The 19,906-nt window shown below is 41.8% G+C and overlaps 2 protein-coding genes across 8 annotated transcripts; one reads left to right on the plus strand and one right to left on the minus strand.

Moving 5' to 3' along the window:
• Positions 1-524: 524 nt before the first annotated feature.
• LOC134866565 (microtubule organization protein AKNA-like) lies at positions 525-9,414 on the minus strand. The gene is given in 23 exon segments (XM_063886782.1): positions 525-728; positions 880-1,048; positions 1,183-1,291; positions 1,583-1,615; positions 1,618-1,659; positions 1,768-1,911; positions 2,002-2,093; positions 2,343-2,525; positions 2,667-2,781; positions 2,874-3,070; positions 3,153-3,247; positions 3,344-3,509; positions 3,667-3,843; positions 4,112-4,287; positions 4,698-4,890; positions 4,987-5,120; positions 5,208-5,267; positions 5,347-5,495; positions 6,085-6,193; positions 6,311-6,385; positions 6,508-7,712; positions 8,109-8,326; positions 9,328-9,414. Coding segments are annotated over 22 exon segments (4,023 nt in total). The 5' UTR covers positions 8,314-8,326; positions 9,328-9,414; the 3' UTR covers positions 525-533.
• Positions 9,415-9,901: 487 nt separating this feature from the next.
• On the plus strand, positions 9,902-19,859 carry gpsm2 (G protein signaling modulator 2). 7 transcript variants are annotated; one of them, XM_063886593.1, is made up of 16 exons: positions 9,902-10,104; positions 10,880-10,918; positions 12,707-13,063; positions 15,451-15,672; positions 15,746-15,881; positions 16,006-16,145; positions 16,236-16,359; positions 16,507-16,622; positions 16,930-17,085; positions 17,194-17,302; positions 17,441-17,570; positions 17,653-17,729; positions 17,876-18,064; positions 18,196-18,355; positions 18,671-18,958; positions 19,084-19,859. In XM_063886593.1, the coding sequence occupies exons 3-15, from the start codon at positions 12,999-13,001 to the stop codon at positions 18,916-18,918; spliced, it is 1,872 nt and encodes a 623-aa protein (XP_063742663.1). In that variant the 5' UTR covers positions 9,902-10,104; positions 10,880-10,918; positions 12,707-12,998; the 3' UTR covers positions 18,919-18,958; positions 19,084-19,859. The 7 variants fall into 7 exon arrangements, with proteins under 7 accessions (XP_063742663.1, XP_063742656.1, XP_063742660.1 ...); XM_063886586.1 differs by having other exon boundaries at positions 18,768-18,958; XM_063886590.1 differs by having other exon boundaries at positions 17,882-18,064; positions 18,768-18,958.
• Positions 19,860-19,906: the final 47 nt, after the last annotated feature.

Consider the following 19,906-nt stretch of genomic DNA (forward strand, 5'->3'; position numbering starts at 1 on the left):
TAGCTGTAAGGACACAAGTTGACACTCATTTGAAATAATGGCAGAGAGGGAATTTCCTGAAATATAAGATTATAAATGTGACCTACTTTTAATTTGAAATTAAATTCAAATGATGTCCTAACTCTTTGGCTGCTACAGTGAACTTAATATCTAATAGTTGGGGAGCAGGTGAAATAAAACAGAAAACATGGTTTATGTTAAATGCTTCTTGTAGTGTTGCCCTTTACTAAAGGTCACAACTGGATTATATCAGTCCTCTTATCAAACATAATTTGCTGGACAGTAATTATTTTCCCGTTGTGAAAATAATTGAGGATGATTCATTTCAAAGAATGAGGTGGCATTAACGCATGACATTAAATTGTAAAGAGGTTTTAAGGTATCATTTGTGCAGTGGGATTTCAGACATTTCTATATTTAAATGAACAAACACACAATCATGTAAAAAAAACAATAACTTAACAAACAGATCTTTAAATGCCTTATCATCCATCAAATAATTCTCTACAAAGACACACAGTAAATATTAAGTATTACAGAGTACACTGATCTGAACTCTTCTTGTTGTGGTGATGTTTCCTGCCCCCTGGTGGCTGCTTGTGCAGTTTACTGTGGAGATGAGCCTCAGCCAGGTCAGCTGACAGCCTCTTGGCCATGTGGTCGGTGGTCCTCTTCATGCTGCGGGCCACCTCAATAGCCTGGTCCAGAGTTCTGTTCAATTCTTCCTCCTAGAAAGCAGGTTTCAATGAGCTGAGCAAGGACTAACTCACAACAATGACAAATTGTTGAGAGCACAGCAGATGTTCCTGTATACAGACAGGATGTGTCACGTGTCAGAAAAGTCAGCAGCCATGCATGTGAAGAGATGAGATATCTCACCTTGCTCCCTCTACGTCTGCCTGTCCTGCTGGCGGTCTTTGGGGGCACTGCTGCTGGGGACGGAGTCCTCTGGAAGTACACATCACTGGGCAGGAGGGCGGTGTCTGACTGGGTGGAGCGCTTTCTGTAATGGGACATGGTGTGAAGCGGCAGCTCCCTCACTTTATAGCTGATATTGAGGACAAAGAAAGAAAGAATAATCCATCTTTAACAGAATTATATAATTGTATACGTTTATGTGGGAAACCTCTGAGGAATATCTGTCTGCTTGCAGTTAGGGTTCTGCTTGTGTCCCTTGCTTACCTTGCAGGCAGGCTGCTGCAGGAGCCGTAGCTGACCTGGAGAAGGGGCTTCTGAAGAGAGGAGAAAAGAGACGACTTCTCCTTGGAGTAAAAACTCTCCATGATGGCAGCTAACCACGGAAACATAAAAACACTACAGTATATATTCCAAGCAAACTCAATACTGCATATATATGTATGATTTTTAGTTTTTAAGTTGGGGATTCTGTTGACAATGTTTTGTCTCTGCCCTGTAGGACACTTTTTTTGTGCTTTTTAGTATATGCTCTGTGACCAATTTGTTTATTTTGGAAACATACATTTTAAATCTGCCATATTTAAACAAGACAACACATAATGTTGAGTTAAATAATCACAATGACAACAAACTGTTATAAACATTAGATAACAAAATAACCTACTTTGTGTTCTCTGCTTGCCTCCTTTTAAAGGGAGCTGGTCAGACGACAGGTTTTCACTGAGTCCTTTCCCTCTGGCCCTGAAGGACACAATATTGAATTCAATATCCTTTTTCAATATACAAAAAATGAAATTCAGAAGCGATTTAATGATGTCCTAAACTGTGATAAACATTTGTGGTTCTGACCTCTGTTGGTTTGCAGCCCCTCGTGGAGTTTATATTGACTCTCAGGTGCAGATCGCACACTGCAGCTGCCTCTCCTGCCTCCTACAGGTGAACTCTGGAGCTTGAACATCGTCTCAGAGCCAGATGTGTCCACACTATCTGTACCTGAAGAGCATATTATTACAGACATGGAGTTTTTTGCTACATTGTGCTTACTATTATGAACTGGTGAGGGAGTACCTGGTGGGGCAGTACCTTTGCTCTTGCTTGGGTCCATGTCTGAAGAGATCCAGTCCTCTATCATCACCTTACTGGAGCTGAACACATAATGTGTGCTACTTGCTGACCTTTAAGGAAAAAAATCATCATAACAACTGTTTCAAACCCCCCAAAAATGGTAGGACTATTCTGGACTTTCATCTATTGTGTATTATCTGTTCTCATATGTTCTCTGAATCTCTTGGAAGCTTTTTATTTGTGGTTATCTGATTGTTATCCAATAAATATTGAAGGTAAAACACAACTAAATGTTACATCAACACACCCGAACAATGCTCATTATCCTTCTGTTCCAATCTGCAGGATCAACTCCTCACCTGTTGCATGCTGTTCTGTGGTGGGTCCGGGGTCTGTTTTTAGACTGGCGCTCCTGGCGATCCTGCCTGTATTTGGAGGTTAGATAGTCCATCTTCTGGGCCAGATGAGGCAGCTGGACCAAGCCCTCGTTCAGTTCTTTCTTTAGCCGGGAGACCTCTGACTGCAAGGCCAGGATAGCCTCGCTAAGCACACACATGAAAACACACAGATATATGCAGCTGTTTACAATGAAAATAGGCAGTGAGTAAGACTGTCTTATCTCAGATTTGTACTACATGATTTACTTTGTTGTCTGTTGTTTGTCTCCTTTTACATATGCTGACCTGTTACAGGAGCACGAGTCCAGCGGGCTGCCTCTGTCCTCTGCATCCATGGTGATGCTGAGAGCAGGTTCAGATACGTGGTGATGAAGCTGGGCAGAATGGCTGCTTTCACATTCTGTTTGGTCTGTGGTTGAAAAGAGTTAACCATTTCTGGATTGATCAGATAAAATAAAATTAGAACTTCTTTATGTAGGCATATTCACTCACCTTGCAGCCTGACTGAAGGCTCCTTGGTGGTGCTGTGCACCCACCGCTCCACTGCAGCAGTTACATCACAGGACTGTGTCTGGACAGATGGGTGGGGGCTGGCCCACCGCTGGGTGGCTGGGTGAATGGCTGTCTGCAGGTTGGAGCAGGAACCCTCACTTGCTGAACTACTTAAACCATCATTCTGGGACTGCACACTGTAGATGGGAGGATCAAGTGCTAATTGTAAGTACATATTGACTGTGGATTATTTTAATAAATACTTGGATGGATGTGTACCTTTCTGTGAGCAGATTCGGCTGAAATGGTCCAGAAGTTGATTGATTTAAGTATGAGCTCCCAAATCCACTGTCTGTCTCTGGACTCACAATCCTCTGCATCCCAGGAAACCAAACATCAGCCAATATAAAGAAGCCTGTGCATCCTCAACGTCACTATAACTTAAACATGATCAACTTCCTGGGGCTGACCTGTGATACAGATGAGGTGTTGAGAGGTGGCTCTGAGGGAATGTGGCTGTCTGAGTGTCCTGGTGCATCAGAGGAAGAGGAGATCTCCACAGCCAGACTAACACTCTTGCCCAGATCACATTCACCCGCCGGGTTCAGGACACTAAGTGAGATATTAAGTGAGTCTCTGGAGCAAGGAGATGGGAGGTTGCGAGTTTTGTTTAAAAAACAAATAGCATGCAAAGTTATCTAATTTACACAGTGATGCAATTACAAGACGGATTACTTGAATTAGCCATGCAAGGGGTCACTGTTAGCTCTTCTATATTGCCAGGTTCACTTACCTGTGGGGTGTCCAATGCCTCAGTCTTGAAGATGAGCTGCTTTCACTCAAGTATGCTAAGATCTTACTGTGATCCAACGCCTCTGACGAGACAGAGCCTCTCTCTTCCTCAGCTGTCTGTACTTCCAGTCCCTCCGGAGAGCCCAGTGAGCTCCTGATGCAGGACAGAGAAGAAAAACTGCACACAGAGACATAAACACTCAATGGAACCCAACACTGCAACCTGAAACACTATCTTCCCACAGGAAGGCTGAGCACGTGCCTATTATTATTGAGTACAAACACAGATGCAAGCCCCTTTCAAAACATCAACAGCAAGGTAGAATAATGACAGTGAAATATGCAAAGTGAGATATTTTTATATAGCATACTAAACAAGGGAGATACTTTCATTTTTTTGTACACTACATTATTCATATATTATTTATCCTTTTTTAAAAACGTACCTCGAATGGGAGTAGCTGTTATCAGTATTTTTCAGTAAAGAGTCCATTGTTATGAGTTCACTACTTTGCCGTAGTACATCATCTTCATGGACTTCACTGTACTCCTCCACTTCCTCCTCTTTTTCTTCCTCTTCCTCCATCTTATAACCCTCCGTAGAAAAATCTGCACTTGGCCTCTAAAACACAAGACACAGTCACACAATTTGCAGTTATAATGATTCATAAAAATGTCAATGATTCTTTTTTTCCTTTACATTTTTACAGATATTGTCTCAGACCTGTACATATTCGTAAATGCCACTATTTCCTATTCATTTCAACATTCATATTTTTGTTTTTAATTTCTAAATTCAATTGGTGAAGTAGTCAGAACTTATCCAACTTTCCAATATATCAATAATGCAAATAAATACATGTGTCTGTCAGTTTATCTGTCAGAGCAGGTTGAACATCACCGAGCTTGGTGGTGTGACATTTTAAACAAAATGTCCATTTCATGCCCATCTGTCTAATTATTATTGAAATATTTGGACCGAGTGGTGGACTGAGATTCCAAGGTCAATGAGTGTGTCTGTGGGTTGGTTACCTCATACAGGGATGGTGGGGGTGACGGTGTGGGCATGCAGAGAAGAGTGGGCTTCACATGCAGCATCTCCTTCATGTATGTGGGAGTGGAAGACGAGTGGGGTGGAGATATCTGCTCATACACGTTTTTATCTATCATCTCCTTTATATCTTCAAGGTGCATCCCTATCCTGAATATGTCTCCCTCCACCAACCTGCACATGTTTTAACATACATAAACGTTTGTGTGATTATTGCATACACATGAGGCTGACACTTTCACACCAGTGCAATGGTTGTGTGGTTTTAACCTGTTTGGGTCAAATGTGCCGGTGTTCCTACACAGGCCCATGTAGTTCTGCATCTCCAGAGCTCTGTGCTCTTCCTTCTTACTGATGTATTTTCTCTCCAGTTGGTCCTGAGCCTCCAGCATGCTCCTCAACATCTGACAATGGACAGGAATTGTATTTACTACCATATTCTGTATATCACATACAGTATAGAAAATCGTTAAGGAAGGAACAATACTAACCATTTGCTGTTCTGCCGTGCTCACTGACATTTTGCTCACACACAATTTGAATTCTTCCACCTGAATAAAAGAAGGTTGATTAATGGTTGAGAGCTTTAAATGGCAACTTCGTAATATCCTGACTCATCTTTAAACTTACGTTCTGCATGAACTGGCTGATGATGTCCGTCAGCTCTGCAGTCATTATTTCCCCGACACTGGGACCCTCCACAGGCTGGCTGGAGGAAGCTGCGTTCACCTCCATAGTGTGGCTCTGGGGGTTGGTTTCTCCTTTCTCACCAAGATTTTCTTAATACAAAGCAAGGCTAGAGTGAACACACTGAATAATAATGATAGTAACTTTGATTTATATAGCGCCTTTCATGAAACCCAAGGAAGCCTGGCAAGTAACAAAAACTGCATTTTATAACTGCACGTTTTGTACTTACAGGTTATTGTTTAAGCCTTGTTGTCAATGTCAAATGTCTATGTTGTCAGATATTTCTTTTTTTCTTTAGGGAACAAAAACAGAAGCACTGGGTCCAAAACTATTTTCCCCTCTGGGACAATACATACAGTATAACCCTGTACCCTCCTCTATAACATCCAATCTTTTGATTACAGATAAGGGGAATCACGTTTTTATTTATGTTTTATTCTGTATTTACCTCATCAGTGTAATTGATGGAGAACATAAGCTAATGTTTATTCAGTGTTAGGTTGTTCAGTTTACAGCCATTGTTTTCCACTTTATTGAAGTGCTCCATAAGCAAAGCAAAGAGGCCTGTGTAACTAGAAAAGTGTCATCTGACCTCATTTATCACTATGGAAACCAGCTGCACGCTTCACTGCATAATGCTGGCCTGTCATAATATCAGATGTCGACACAGAGACGTACCTGATGTGGGAAGGCGAGGAGCCGAAGGTCCAACATGGCTTCCTTCAACTAAGTTTCCCTGATGATCATCTTCACACTCTAAATAAATAAACTCTGAGGAGGGCAGAGCCTGTCAAAGAGGTCCATACATTTAAAGTTGCAGTGAAAATATGACTCTGAAACTGTAAAGGATTTCTTGCACATACATGATATGGGTTAGTAAAAAATATACCAACGTTTTACTTACGTTGGTTCCTATTCTCATTTGATCTATAAGGTTTTCTGCTTCAGCATACTTGGTGAGTAGTTTATCATATTCAGCCTAAAGACATGGAAAGATTCACATGGTAATCCTGAAGACTATGAACAGAGTTATTTTTCTGCACATTTTTGAGGAAGTACAAGCAAACTACACCAAAAGACAGACTACTGCATGTGTTCTACCTGCAGGTGATGCATCGGTGCTGGAGCAGTCTGTTTGTCCTCGTATTTGAAGACATAGGGCTTCTCAGATGGCTGGACTGAATCTTCCAGGACTCTGTTGATCAAATCTAACATCCCTGGAGAGGATTGGGCTCTGTGCATGGTGCTGGGAGTCTGAGGAACAGGTTTGGCAGGTACACTCTGAGCTTTGGGGATTTTAACCTTTGAGGCTACCTTAGAGAAGTCAGGGAGTGGGTAGTGGACTTGGCCTTGGCCGTACTTGATGTCGCTGAAGGACCTGGTGCGCACAAGTGGGCCTCTCTGAAGCTGATTATCATCTTCATCCTTTTCCTGATTCTCCAAGTCTACATCACTTGTATTCCCACTGCCCTGTTTTGAGTGTATACTTGGAAAGCAAGATATTATACTGTCAGAAGCACCAGAGGTGACATTATCAATTTCACTTTCTGCTTTTTCCTCTGAACTTGAATTTGTTGATGAAATCTTCTCATTTTTCCTGTCAGAACAGTGCCTCTGTTTTGTCTTAGAACTACAAGGAGGGCTCCCTGAGTGGTTACTATTAATAATTGTGCTGTTGTGTGTTGGACGCCAGCTGAACAAAGTGTCTTCCACGCTCTCCAGCAGGGACACCTCAGGCAGGGTCTCTGCCTCGATCAGCCTACCTGGCCGCAGTAACTCCCCATGGGAGAAATGTCGCAGCAACAGTTGGCTTATATCTGAAGGAAAAGGACCTGGGGGGGCAACCTTAAATGACTTGGAAGCATCCAAAATGTTTCCCCTTTCAGTATTGGTATCCCCTTGCGACAAAGTTTCTTGTCTCTCAGAGTTATGATCAACAGAAACCAAGCCTTCAATTATATCATCTCTATCTCTTGTATTACTTTTAAGAACATAAGGAACATCAGGACTTGCATGAACTATATCTCTTCCGTCAGAGCTCATATCGCCTTCAGAGGTAGCTGTTTGGTTGAAATAGAGGCTTCCGAGGTCACCATCATAAGGTAAGTCCTCCTGATCCTCGTCACTTGTATCTTGTCCTGGGTCCTCATGCTTTAACGGCGGTTCATCTTGCATGGTGTTTGGTCTTTGAGCAGACACTGGCAATATGCTGTTCTTGGTCTTGCTCTCTACAACCCTCTTACTCTGACTGCTGACAGTACTAGACTCTGAGGAAGTGACATCCAAGGGTGACAGCTCTGCACTCCCTGTAGGTAAAGAACAACAACTAGATAAATACCAAAATAGAGGGTTGCATGTATATATTTAAGCCTCATCATTGCATTGACTTTTTTTGGACATATAACATTTCACATTTTGATGAAAGCTGTAACTGTGATTCATTTGTCATTACTGTTCATGGTACTGCAAAGGAACAAAAATGTACAATACATACTATAAAAGTACACTACTAGGAACCTGTTCTGAATCTGTGAAAAATACTATTTTATAAATGCAAACTTTGCATGAAGTTTATTGAATTATTCTGAAAGTATATATTGATGTATAGTTCAGGAGTATATATAGTTTGTCAGATGAGACCAGCCAGTTTAACATCCAACAAAAAGAACTCAAGTATAAATAGAGGAGACTCCAGGGCTCACCGCTCAGATGGATGCTGGATCCCGAGGCTACAGACTCTGCCTGGGACAGATGTAGGGCTAAAGAACTCTCAAAATCACTGAGGTGAAGACTTTCATCCTCACTGAGGTCAACAAAGATGCTCTGCTCAATGCACTTCTCCCATAGAATGGTGGGCCTGTCCTCTCCCTGAACATCCTCATCGGATTCCTCTAGTTCTCCCTCCATGGACACTTTTCACCTGTGTCAAGACAGGGAATAAGGAACGATGAAGGAGAACCTGTTCGTCATGTAACAACGCAACTTGTGAAGTGACAACATTGGATCAAAATGTGCTAAGCCATCAGTTATATAACACTCAATACATTGTGTGGTCAAATGTTTTTGTGACTTGTACGGTGTTTATGGTTGAAAGTGTGTGTGAAACAGCAGTAGAAGAAATGTTAGTCAACTACCTAAAATAAATTCCAAAATAACTAGAAAAAGTCCTGGATTTTAAATCTTAGTTAATATTTTATCAGCATTTACCAAAGGTAAGTACTACTTGTTCCTTTTGCTGCAGTTACTGATATATATGGTCCAGGGAGTTATCCATATTCTGTTTGGTAATGCATCATATTTGAGAATATGACATATCAATATGTATTGTAATAATTTGTAGGTATATGTCCGATAAATGTATTGAAGTAAAATGTACAATATTTAGTATTTGTTGTTGTATACTGTATTTTAAGTAGCAGAAGACGTACTTCTTGAGTGAATTTACTTACTTGTTATGAATCTGCTACTTAAGTTAATAAAGCAATACCACAGATACAGGTCACAGATTCAAATTCTTACAAGTTAGTGCATCCACCTCTTATTCTAATAACAATAATACATTGATTTGTTTATTATAGTTTGTGTTAATATTTGAATTTGCAAAGTAACTACAGTAGTGGAGTGAAAATTACCTCTTAATTGTAGTAGGGTATAAATGAGCATACATTAAAAAATAAAAATAAAAAAAGCTCAATTAAACTACAGTGCAAGTATGCTACTTTAAAAAATAGACTACCAAGGCTGCAGTAGCTTACTTGAGTAAGCCTACATTTACTTTATTTTTCAATGTTGATAGCGGCATTACAAGAAAATGGCAGCACACTAACACTGAATAGTCAAAAACCCAGGTACACGTTTCAGCTCCTTTTCTACTATTGGCTACTTTTACAGAATAACATTAGTGATGATGTGGTAACTTACTCGGTCTGTGAACTGGTTATCAGCAGTGCCCCATTAGTTTGAAGTTGATCCGATCCACAACCATTGCTCCTTCCCCCGACATCATCCTACAACTAGCTGCAGAGTTCTTGTTTCTTTCTTCCTTGACATATGCTTTCTCGAAAGGTTTAGTGTCTGTGGCATCATTAATAATGAAGTATGCACGGCTGCGCTGAGCGTCTGGAGCCGGGCTTGCAGCGTACAGGCGTACAGTGCGGTTGCTAGGTGACGATAATTAAACCACGAAATAGACTACTACTGATGTTAGTTAGGGTTAGCAAGTCGATAGAAAGTTAGTGCTTAAACATTTATTAAGAGTATTTTAGTATGTCTGAGTGCACCTTGACAAAAGTGGCCTGGTGTCCCTTTGAAGGCAAAAATGTGTCTAAAATCCATTCACGATAGTATGCTTGTCTAGTACTGACAGCCAAATAATGAACATACGTCACCTCTTTCCTATTCAAATCTATTGGTCCAATGACTGTTGTGTGGGCGTGGCTACCTTTGAATGTCGCCCACTGACTGGCTAGTCGGCGAAAACACAGTACAGCCACAAGGATTTTCTTTTTTCTCGCCCGAAGTTAAATCGAACTTTTACAACAGTTAAAGGACAATGTATTGTAAGGCTGACTATAGTACAGTTTAGCCATAAATAACAAACGTCCGAATAAAAAAAAAACGACTTTATGTTTTTATTCTTGTGAGAAAGTTTAGAAAAGAAGAGGATCATTCACCACTGTTCGAACTGGATCGTCTAACGTAAGTTGAGCAGCTAACATGCTAACTTGCTAATATTTAGCTGGATGTGATACTGTAACGAAAGAGTGTGATGCCTTCAAGCAGGTGTTAAACCTAAGACAGAAATATAATGCATCAAGGTCGTGTTTTATCACAGTACTCTCTTTCAAACGTTCTTGTTGACGATTACAGCTACAAATGATGTCTGTAGAAGCTCAAACTGACAGTTATTTGTCCTGTAGGAAGACTCATAACGGAATTCGGATAAGCAATCATTACTGTTTCTTTGCTGGCAGAATATATATATAAAAAACGTATAAACATATGTTGTGTTTCAACCTTACTTAATGCATATAGCTAAATATTCTACATCCTAACTGTTTAACTGCATTTGCGTTGTATAATTGAAGTCAACATTCATTCATGTGTCACGTCACATTATACTTACACATTAAACTATTCAATTTATATGCCAGTTTAGTAAAACAAACATACACTCGCATCACCCACTATTAGTATTTCGCATATGTACAATCAATTGCCAGTTTATCATTTAAACTAAAACTTATTGTGGCTTGTGTTTCTGATATTCAGCCTTCCCTCTTTGAGTTGTTATGTATATTGTTTATGTACCCCATAAACAGTCAACTGAGGGTGTAAATCACCACTTATATGTATATATTTAATGTATCATAGTGTCCATTATCATGTAGGCAAATACTCAATATACTTTTTGCTGCAACACTAATATCTTTAGGTGTGCAGTTATTCATGGTCACAACACTTTTCCTTGCAGGCTTCCCAGATTTCCTGTTCCTGTGTGGAAGACTTCCCGGTCAGTATCCCAGTACTGAAGTTGCTGTTTCATTGTTTTGGTGCAGGGTTTTGCTGGCTCATACTTGTAATGCTGAATGGTGTTTCCATATTTAGATTAGGCTGTAAGTGGCAGTAGTCATTTTGGTGCATCAATGGCCTGTAAGCACAATAAAAATAGTTCTGCTGTGTGTATTTAAGATGAAATCATGTCCTGTTTGGGACTCAGGGGTCAGTGATTACCTGCCGTGAAGCTGTCATTACAAAACAACCTCTTGTTTCCTTTGATGTTCTTTTTAGTCATGGACCTCATCTTGCTGTTACACACTTGTTCATGCTCACTTTAACTGTAGCGTGGTTGGTCTCTTTAAAACACACCCAGTTGGCATACAATAGTGGAAAATGCTGCACCAACACTGGCACACATCAATTTGGGAGTATAGTAATGTCTAGGAACACACTAACAAAGCCTTTGTGTTAGAACTTTTCACATTCACATAGCAGCAGGAAGAACCGGCTGGGCAAAGATGCTTTTACATATCTGAGTGGTTCATTAAAACTACAAATATATATATGAGCTATGAATTGCAAGTGGCTGGTTTGTTTAGTTAATTCCGGATGGTTAGATTCCAGCCTCTTCTTTGGAAATTCGCAATATCAGCATTCAGCAGCCACAAAGTTAGTCTTATATTCACAGTTGTTTGTTCTTCACAAACAAGGCTTATCTATGTATTTTAAGCCAAACCTTGTAAAAAGACCCATCTGTTTAATGTTGGATTTCCACTGCTGCTCACACTGTGTGGAGCCTTTTCAGGAAGAGGAATTTAACAGAACAACTATAGATTCTGACATCAACAAGGCATGATTAAGATGTTGCAATTTGTCAAAACAGTTCTTGTTTCTGTTTGTCATGTGTTTTTTGAAAGATCTTTCTCTTCTAACTCAGTGCTGATCTAATACAGAAAACTGCTAACTAAGCGTTTTTCAGATCAAAGGTCCTAATCCAAAGTAATTTATTAACACTGGCCTCCTTTACGTGGTGCTCGACAAATTGAGTTGCTGGAAAAAGAGCACAGTGGTGTTCTTTTACACAGCCACGGATATAAAATGCAATGCCATGTGTTTTAACAGTCCCTGTGAGTTTCTCAAATACACATACTGCTATTCTGTTCATGTCTTTGTTGTGCTTTAACTGTTATTTAGCACAAAGAATTAACCCAGCTGCACAAAACCGGTCTGCCCGATTTTCCATTTTGCGTGGGTTGGGAGGGGCTGATGGGTTAAATGTGGGGGACAAATGGGTGTGGCTAATATGACCTCATGGAGAAATTAGGTAATGAGGTCTGGTCTTTACTTGGTGCGGTCTATCTTATCCATGTGGCTTGCTTATCACCTTGTCTTTTCCTTTGGTGGAAGTTGCATACGCACAGTAAGATCTTCTGTGTCCCGAGCTTCTAATTTTAATTGAATGACAATTTTCTTGATAAATCAAGCAGGTGGCTCTTTGTTTTCTACCTCTTGTTTGCATTGACACACTCAGATCATATGTTTCTGCCATCTCTGCCTGCACAGATTACATTCTGCGGCATTCATTGCTTCCTCAGCAACTTTAGAGCACACATGCCTGGGTGCCAAGCCTTGATGAATTGAGTCACAGCTTGCGGGTGTTGACCCCCATCCTTTCATTCCCGCCGTTCTCTCTCACTTTCTGCCTGCCTTTCTTGTACATGCTGCTGTTTGGTTGGCGTTGCCATGGCACCGTATGGCCAGAAAGAGGCTTCACATACAGCATCTTGTGTTCTCTTCACAGAGGGCCGCTGAGCTGCAGTGACGCAAAAACACACAGTAGACGAACGCAGCCGAATGGACCGGTGCTCAGGACTCTGCAGCTCTGTCTAACACTCACAGGGGCTCCCTTCCCCTGTCCGCACTCAGCAGAGAGACAGTCACAGACCTGACTGTATTTTGTGACTTTTTGTGTGGTTTGCCTACTCTTGCCTAATTCTATTCAACCAAAGACTTTTTTTTTGGTGGCTCTTGATTTTAAACCAAACCATTTTTCCGGAACAAAACTGGGATTTTCCCCCATATTATGCACATCAATGGATACCAGTGGCTCAGTGGTTAGCATGGGATCTGAGGAGCAGTCCTTTCATGTCCGCTACAGGTAGGAGTCTCTCGCCGCTCAACTTAAGTATGGTTGTAGAGTAGATTTCCTGCCTCTACTTTAACATTTTCCTTTCCCTTCTTCATTTTAGAAGGGACTGTAAATAAAATCATTAGATGTAGTCCCTTTATATTTGTCATTATTTATTGCCTGTTACATAGGATGTGTCAGGTTACAGATAAGGTATTATTCATGTGTTACTTTGTTTAGGAACAGAAGTGTGTGTATTATGAAAGAAAAAATGAGGCCCAAATGATGGAGTTGGAAGGTAGTGTCGAAGAGCTTCCTGTGGGATTGTTGACTAAGGGTAGGCCAGTTTCCTAAAAAGGCGTAAGCCAGCTGTCCCTATATACACAGGTAAGGGCTCTGGCAGCAGGTGTGACTGTCTCTCGTAGGCTTCAATATTTAATAAGCCTTGAAAAATTCATCATTGGCTGCTTTGTTTTTCACCACGTGTGTCAAATTTATTTGGATAGAGTAGGCGTTTGCTTGGTGGAAGGATTGGTTTTTCCAATGGAAACTACTGTCTGGATTGTTATAAGTAATTACTTGATTCCATTCAACTCCACTTCAGAGGCTACCTGCGCCTGACACTAACAAATCTACTTACCCCTCACCAGCGACATAATCTGTCAGGTGCGCACCACAGCATTATCTCAGGTGACCCGGTCAGCAGAGGAGCGCTTTACAGACAAGCAGATTAGTTGAGAAGATGCTGATTGAGCAGTTTCCTTGCTACCATGCATTGAAGGTACCTACTTTGACGGCATCATATGCTTTTCCTTGAAAGTTTTACAATGCTAAAATAGCTCTATGATGTCAGATGACCAATGGTTTTGATGTCACTGGAAATAAATGCTATTTCAAACCGTTTTTTTAAGACTTAAATGAGCATCAAGCAGAATCTTGACGACCTCCTTTAGTACAGAGGACTAAGTTGTTTTGCTTTCTCCATGCTTCACACAATAAGAAGAAGCTGGAATTTTAAAGTTTTTATTTTGGAGGCCTCGATAGATGCCTATCAAGAGCTGCATGAGCTGTTGTTGTTGTTGTAGGACACGAAAAGCCAGCAGGTAGGCTAGTATTTCCCTCTGTATTTCCCACTGTGTTGGAAACGTTTGTTGTTTACTTGGTAGTAAACACAAAGAAGGCTTTGCTAATTCAAGGCCTGAGAATCCTGATTTCATTACCTTTATTGACTATTCATAACCCCATGTTTGGCTCTGTTCACAAATTATAGCCTGAATTAAGCTGCTGTTTTTTTTTGTGTTGTTGTCTCATTTTAATAGCACACCACAGATATTACTTCAAATGACAAATCAACCATTACATTGTGTCTTTATGATTGTTTTTCTGGATCAGTTTTGGAAAGTTTTCAGACAAAAAATTGGGTGGGTACACAAGGAAACGTGAGATAAACAATCTAAATAAAGTGAGAACTTGACTTTGTTTGGAGCCTATCTCTTCCCGACAATACAGCTTCCTGAAAAAACCTTTTGCTTTGTTCTCATATACTGCATAATCTAAAAATAGTTCATGTGCAGATAAGTCCCAAACAATTGTCATGATTCCCTTTCATCCAAGCCTAAACTCATTTGTTACTCAATAAGCCTGGCTGTTTAAGTTGTCTACTATGTCAACCCTACTTTCTTTATATTGTTTTTTTAAAACTACAACTTGGAAAAGTAGTAGTAGTTGGTATCACTAAGTCCAAAAGTCAGTAAAACTAGAGGAAAAAGTCCCCGTTGAACACAGTGATAATCCATCCCTTCATGCCTCCCTGTAAAGCCACAAGCCAGAATTACCTTTATGGGAATAAATATATAATGAGTTCAAAGTTAGTACCCACAGCTGTAAAGCAAACAGCTTTTTGAAGATTCAGAAGAGAGACAGGGTGCACACAGCTAGTTGGACAGACTGGTTTGGGAAATATGTTAGCAAATGTTTCTTAAATGAATTAACAACCAAAGCTTCAAACTATTTCTAATTGAGAACATACGCTAATATTAGGAAAACAGTGAACATCAACATGTTTTCACAATCCTACCTGCTCTAAGTTTCATTTGACTGTCAAAGGAGCACTTCACTTTCGGAGGCCTGTCTGAAGAATGTGAGATCTACCACACAGTAACAAACATACTCCAGTCCCAGCCATTGTTCTCTGTAGTTGGAAGGAAGTAGATAAAAGCCTTTTTTCAAAGCAAAGGCTGAACGCTCTGTTCCCTGCTGCTAAGTGGAGTTCACTCAGTTGGCTGTAGGGTTCTTCCAGAGAAGATGTAGTTTCCCACAACCTCTTCATTATTTGCTTTTATTATTGTCTTTGGATTCTGCAGTGCTGATCAGATTCAAACATCAGGCCGGACTGACTCTGCTTCTCTCTGCTGTAGGATGGAGGTGTCCTGTCTGGAGCTGGCGTTGGAGGGTGAACGGCTCTGTAAGGTGGGCGACTACAGAGCAGGGGTGTCCTTCTTTGAAGCGGCCATCCAGGTGGGCACAGAGGACCTGCAGGTACTCAGCGCCATCTACAGCCAGCTGGGCAATGCCTACTTCCACCTGCATGACCACGCTAAGGCCCTGGAGTTCCACCGGCATGACCTCACCCTGACCAGGTTAGACCAACACAAGAACCCCACAGCAGCTCACTACTATAGGTTTATCACTGACATAATACGTGTTGAATAGGACAATTGGTGACATGCTTGGAGAAGCCAAAGCCAGTGGAAACCTTGGCAACACATTGAAGGTGTTGGGGCGGTTTGACGAGGCTGTGGTTTGCTGTCAGAGGCACTTGGACATAGCCAGAGACATCAATGACAAGGTGGGTCAGCAGGATGTTTGAGTCAATTAGAGAGGATCTATATGCAGTGAAATATTCTGCAGCGTATCGGGGAGGAAGACACTTACCTTCCACACTGACATTTTTACCCTGGATTTGTTTTTAGGTGGGTCAGGCACGAGCTCTGTATAATTTTGGGAATGTTTACCACGCCAAAGGCAAAAGTATCTGTTGGAGTGGAGCCGAGCCGGGAGACTTCCCAGAGGATGTGATGGAGGCTCTGGGGAAGGCCGCTGAGTATTACGAGTAAGTGATTGCACAGAAAGGTGCGGGTGATTTTACTTATACAATGTCTTTCTGCCTTTATATTGCATTTGACTGTTTGTGTATTTTCAGGGCAAACTTGGCTATAGTGAAGGAGCTTGGGGATCGGGCCGCTCAGGGTCGAACCTATGGTAACCTCGGCAACACGTACTACTTACTGGGAAACTTTCGCCAAGCGGTTGCTTCCCACGAACAGGTGTGGTATAACACTAAAAAACACTTTGCAATCAAAGCATATTGTCACAGTCTTTACACTCCATTGAAAAGCATTCTAAATGTCTCAGCTAAGAAGTCATTCTATTAGAAACAATATTGATATTTCTGTGTGTCTTCCTCCTAACAGCGGCTGCGCATAGCTAAGGAGTTTGGAGACCGCTCTGCAGAGAGAAGGGCATACTGCAACCTGGGGAACGCCTACATATTTTTGGGGGAATTTGAAGTGGCAGCTGAACATTACAAGTAAGCAAAAGCCTACATAAAACATGTTGAAAGGGCGTGTTATTATTTAATAACATGATCATGTCAGGAAATCTCAGTTCTTCTTCTGAGTAACTTGTGATGTAAGAAGCCCCAGGCGAGTATCAAGGCCTGTCAGCAGCATTTTGAACCTGTGTGTGTGTGTGTGTGTGTGTGTGTGTGTGTGTGTGTGTGTGTGTGTGTGTGTGTGTGTGTGTGTGTGTGTGTGTGTGTGTGTGTGTGTGTGTGTGTGTGTGTTGTGTGTGTGTGTGTGTGTGTGTGTGTGTGTGTGTGTGTGTGTGTGTGTCAGGAGGACACTGCAGCTGGCAAGGCAGCTGAAGGATCGAGCGGTGGAGGCCCAGGCGTGCTACAGTCTGGGCAACACATACACACTTCTCCAGGATTATGAGAGAGCCATAGACTACCACCTCAAACACCTCATCATAGCCCAGGACCTCAATGACAGGTATACACACACACACACACACTTTTTTACTTATGGAATAACTCCCGAAAAACGATATGGGCACATTAACATACCATATGTGTATTTAAATGTGTTTTTGGGATGTAGGATTGGGGAGGGCCGTGCTTGCTGGAGCCTTGGAAATGCTTACACTGCACTAGGGAACCATGACCAAGCGATGCACTTCGCTGAGAAACACCTGGAGATCTGCAAAGAGGTACAGAATGTTAATACTGATGACCTTGTCTTTTCTGGGACAGTAAAGCAGTGCCTCCATAGCAGTTCTTTACTTTAGAAACTTTACAAAAACAGGTAAAGAAATCCTTCAGTTGTGTGTGTTTGTTTGGTTTTTCAGACTGGAGACAGGACGGGGGAGCTGACGGCTCGTATGAACGTGTCTGATCTCCAGATGGTTCTCGGTCTGAGTTACAGCACAAATAACTCCACTATTTCAGAGAATAAGGAGATAGACTACAGCCTGCATGGTGAGGATACATCATACGTTTCCCTTTAACACTGAGGCTGTGAAACTGTTTTATAGTGTTGTAAGTGTTGTTTGTGTTTTAGGAGCGAGACCCAGGATAGGCAGAAGACACAGCATGGAGAACCTGGAGCTGATGAAACTCACTCCAGACAAGATGAATGTAAGAACTCCACGCGCACACACGCACACGCACACACTGGATGCTCTGTCGACCACATTTCTGGATACTTTATCATATCCAAGCTTATAGTTTCACCCCTGATTTCCCCCTGCATTGTGGTAATAATCCGTGCCTGTGTGTTGAAGGGACAGAAGTGGAACAGTGACATCCTGACCAAACAGTCCAAACCCTCCATGACGAAGAGCTCCTCCAAGCTGTTCTTCGTCAGCCGTCTGCGTGGGAAGAAGTTCAAATCTGGTGGCTCCAGTAAAGTCCTGCAGGACACCAGCAACACCCTGGACACCAGCCAGACCCCCGCACAGGGGCCACAGAAGGTACAGAGCACAGGCTGTACTCAGCTGATAACCACACACGCGCTTAGACCCCAGCCAGTCTCCCACAGCTGTCATCAAACAGCCCGTGCTCTTTAGCTGTGTTTCATGCTCCTGTTTCTGAACTTAATCAGAGACTCAGTCCTGACATGCTCGGAGACGAAGGCTTCTTTGACCTGCTGAGCCGTTTCCAGAGCAACCGCATGGACGACCAACGCTGTTCAATCCAGGACAAGGGCAGCAGGTTATCGCTAAGCAGCGGCCCAGAGTCGCCTCCCAGAGCCATCAGGAAATGTGAGTCCATGCATCTACACTCAATAATAATGGTGTAAGAAAATATCCATAAAGTACCTTATGTTGATTATGTATTATTTATTTTTACTCAGTCAATACTTTATTTAATCTGTAAATATATGTGCCTTATAAAAGTGTGTTTTTATAGGGCAATGGATGTGAAAAAAAATAAACTTATTTTGCTTGGTGTGTTCTTTATAATATGAGTTTTTTCTAAAATGATGTTTTAAGAATTGCAATGCATAGCGACTGACTTACAGTATCGCAGTATATTAAATAGAAACTTCTGTGTTGTAACACATATCAAACCAGCAGATTCTTGCCTCACTTTTGACTCAGAAATCATCCGATTGCCGAAGTGCGTCTTCCTTTTCATCTATTGTCCTTTCATCGGTTCTCTCACACTCTGCAGCTGTGTCAGAGTCAGCCAACGTCTCGGGCGCACAGGGCCGGCGGTTAGAGGGGTCGTCAGCAGCGGGGGGGAGCCTGCCCGGCCTCAGGCTCCATCACAACAGCAACCAGGCGGTGCTCAGCCACCTGATGGCCAACGCCGACAACACTGAGCCTGACGACAACTTCTTTGACATGCTTGTCAAGTGCCAGGTATCGGATACGACCGTGTCTAGTGCTACAGTTTTACTGCACAATGAGCATACGTTACATTGAATACAAACAAAGTTGTAATGTGCTTCCAAACCGCTCTCTTCCTTCCACTTCCATGCTACCAGGGGTCCCGTTTGGATGACCAGCGCTGTGCCGCTCCCCCTCCTCCAATCAGAGGGCCGACTGTACCGGACGAGGACTTCTTCAGCCTCATCATGCGCTCTCAGGCCAAACGGATGGACGAGCAGCGCGTCACGCTCCCGTCTGCACCTAGAACTACAGCCAGGCCGAGCACCGGCTCCTAAACTCAGCTTACGGGGGGGTACTGGGGTTTCTATTTTCATCTCATGAAGGTGTGGACAGCATTATGAAAGACCAGCGTGTCGTCACTCACAAGAAAGCCTTGTGTATCTTCATTCCTTTTGGACAAAACAAAGCACTGTCAGAATTATATTTAGTATGTCTAAATCTCAGCCTCACTTGTTTCGCACTCACAGTAGCATCAGGGACAAAAGTGTTGTTTTTTATCGTTTTGTACAAACTTTATTTCACCCTGTGTGTATTTTTAAATACACACCTGCAGTTGTATCTGTATTTATTGTACTTTTTATGATTGTTAGGATTTTTTTGTTAACTGCTGTCCTACCACTATCGAAAAATGTGGTTTTACTCGGTTGCGTCTGAGTCAGTGGGACTCAGAGGTACAGCACTCTATCCATGTATTTTGTTTGTGAGTTTTTTTTGTGTTTTTTTTTTAAAGGGGGGCCTAAAAGCTACCAAGGTCAGAATAAGGAAATGGAATTTTTTCGCAAACTGTATGATAAAATAATTAATCTAACCCCTGTATAGCCCTTATGTTTGTTTGTACTTGGCCAGAGGAATAAAGCCTCTTCCATGTCCATCTTGTTTTGACTTTTTGAAAATGTTCAACATTAATTGTTTCTTTCT

The sequence above is a fragment of the Eleginops maclovinus genome, chromosome 6, assembly GCF_036324505.1.
Source record: "Eleginops maclovinus isolate JMC-PN-2008 ecotype Puerto Natales chromosome 6, JC_Emac_rtc_rv5, whole genome shotgun sequence".
Taxonomy (NCBI): domain Eukaryota; kingdom Metazoa; phylum Chordata; class Actinopteri; order Perciformes; family Eleginopidae; genus Eleginops; species Eleginops maclovinus.

Excerpts from the sequence above, each read along its gene's own strand:
- gpsm2 (XM_063886586.1), top strand. The coding sequence starts at position 12,999 with ATGGATACCAGTGGCTCAGTGGTTAGCATGGGATCTGAGGAGCAGTCC. Across the intron at positions 16,623-16,929 it reads GTGGCAGCTGAACATTACAA|GAGGACACTGCAGCTGGCAA; the intron begins GTAAGCAAAAGC and ends TGTGTGTGTCAG. Across the intron at positions 18,356-18,767 it reads TCCCAGAGCCATCAGGAAAT|CTGTGTCAGAGTCAGCCAAC; the intron begins GTGAGTCCATGC and ends CACACTCTGCAG.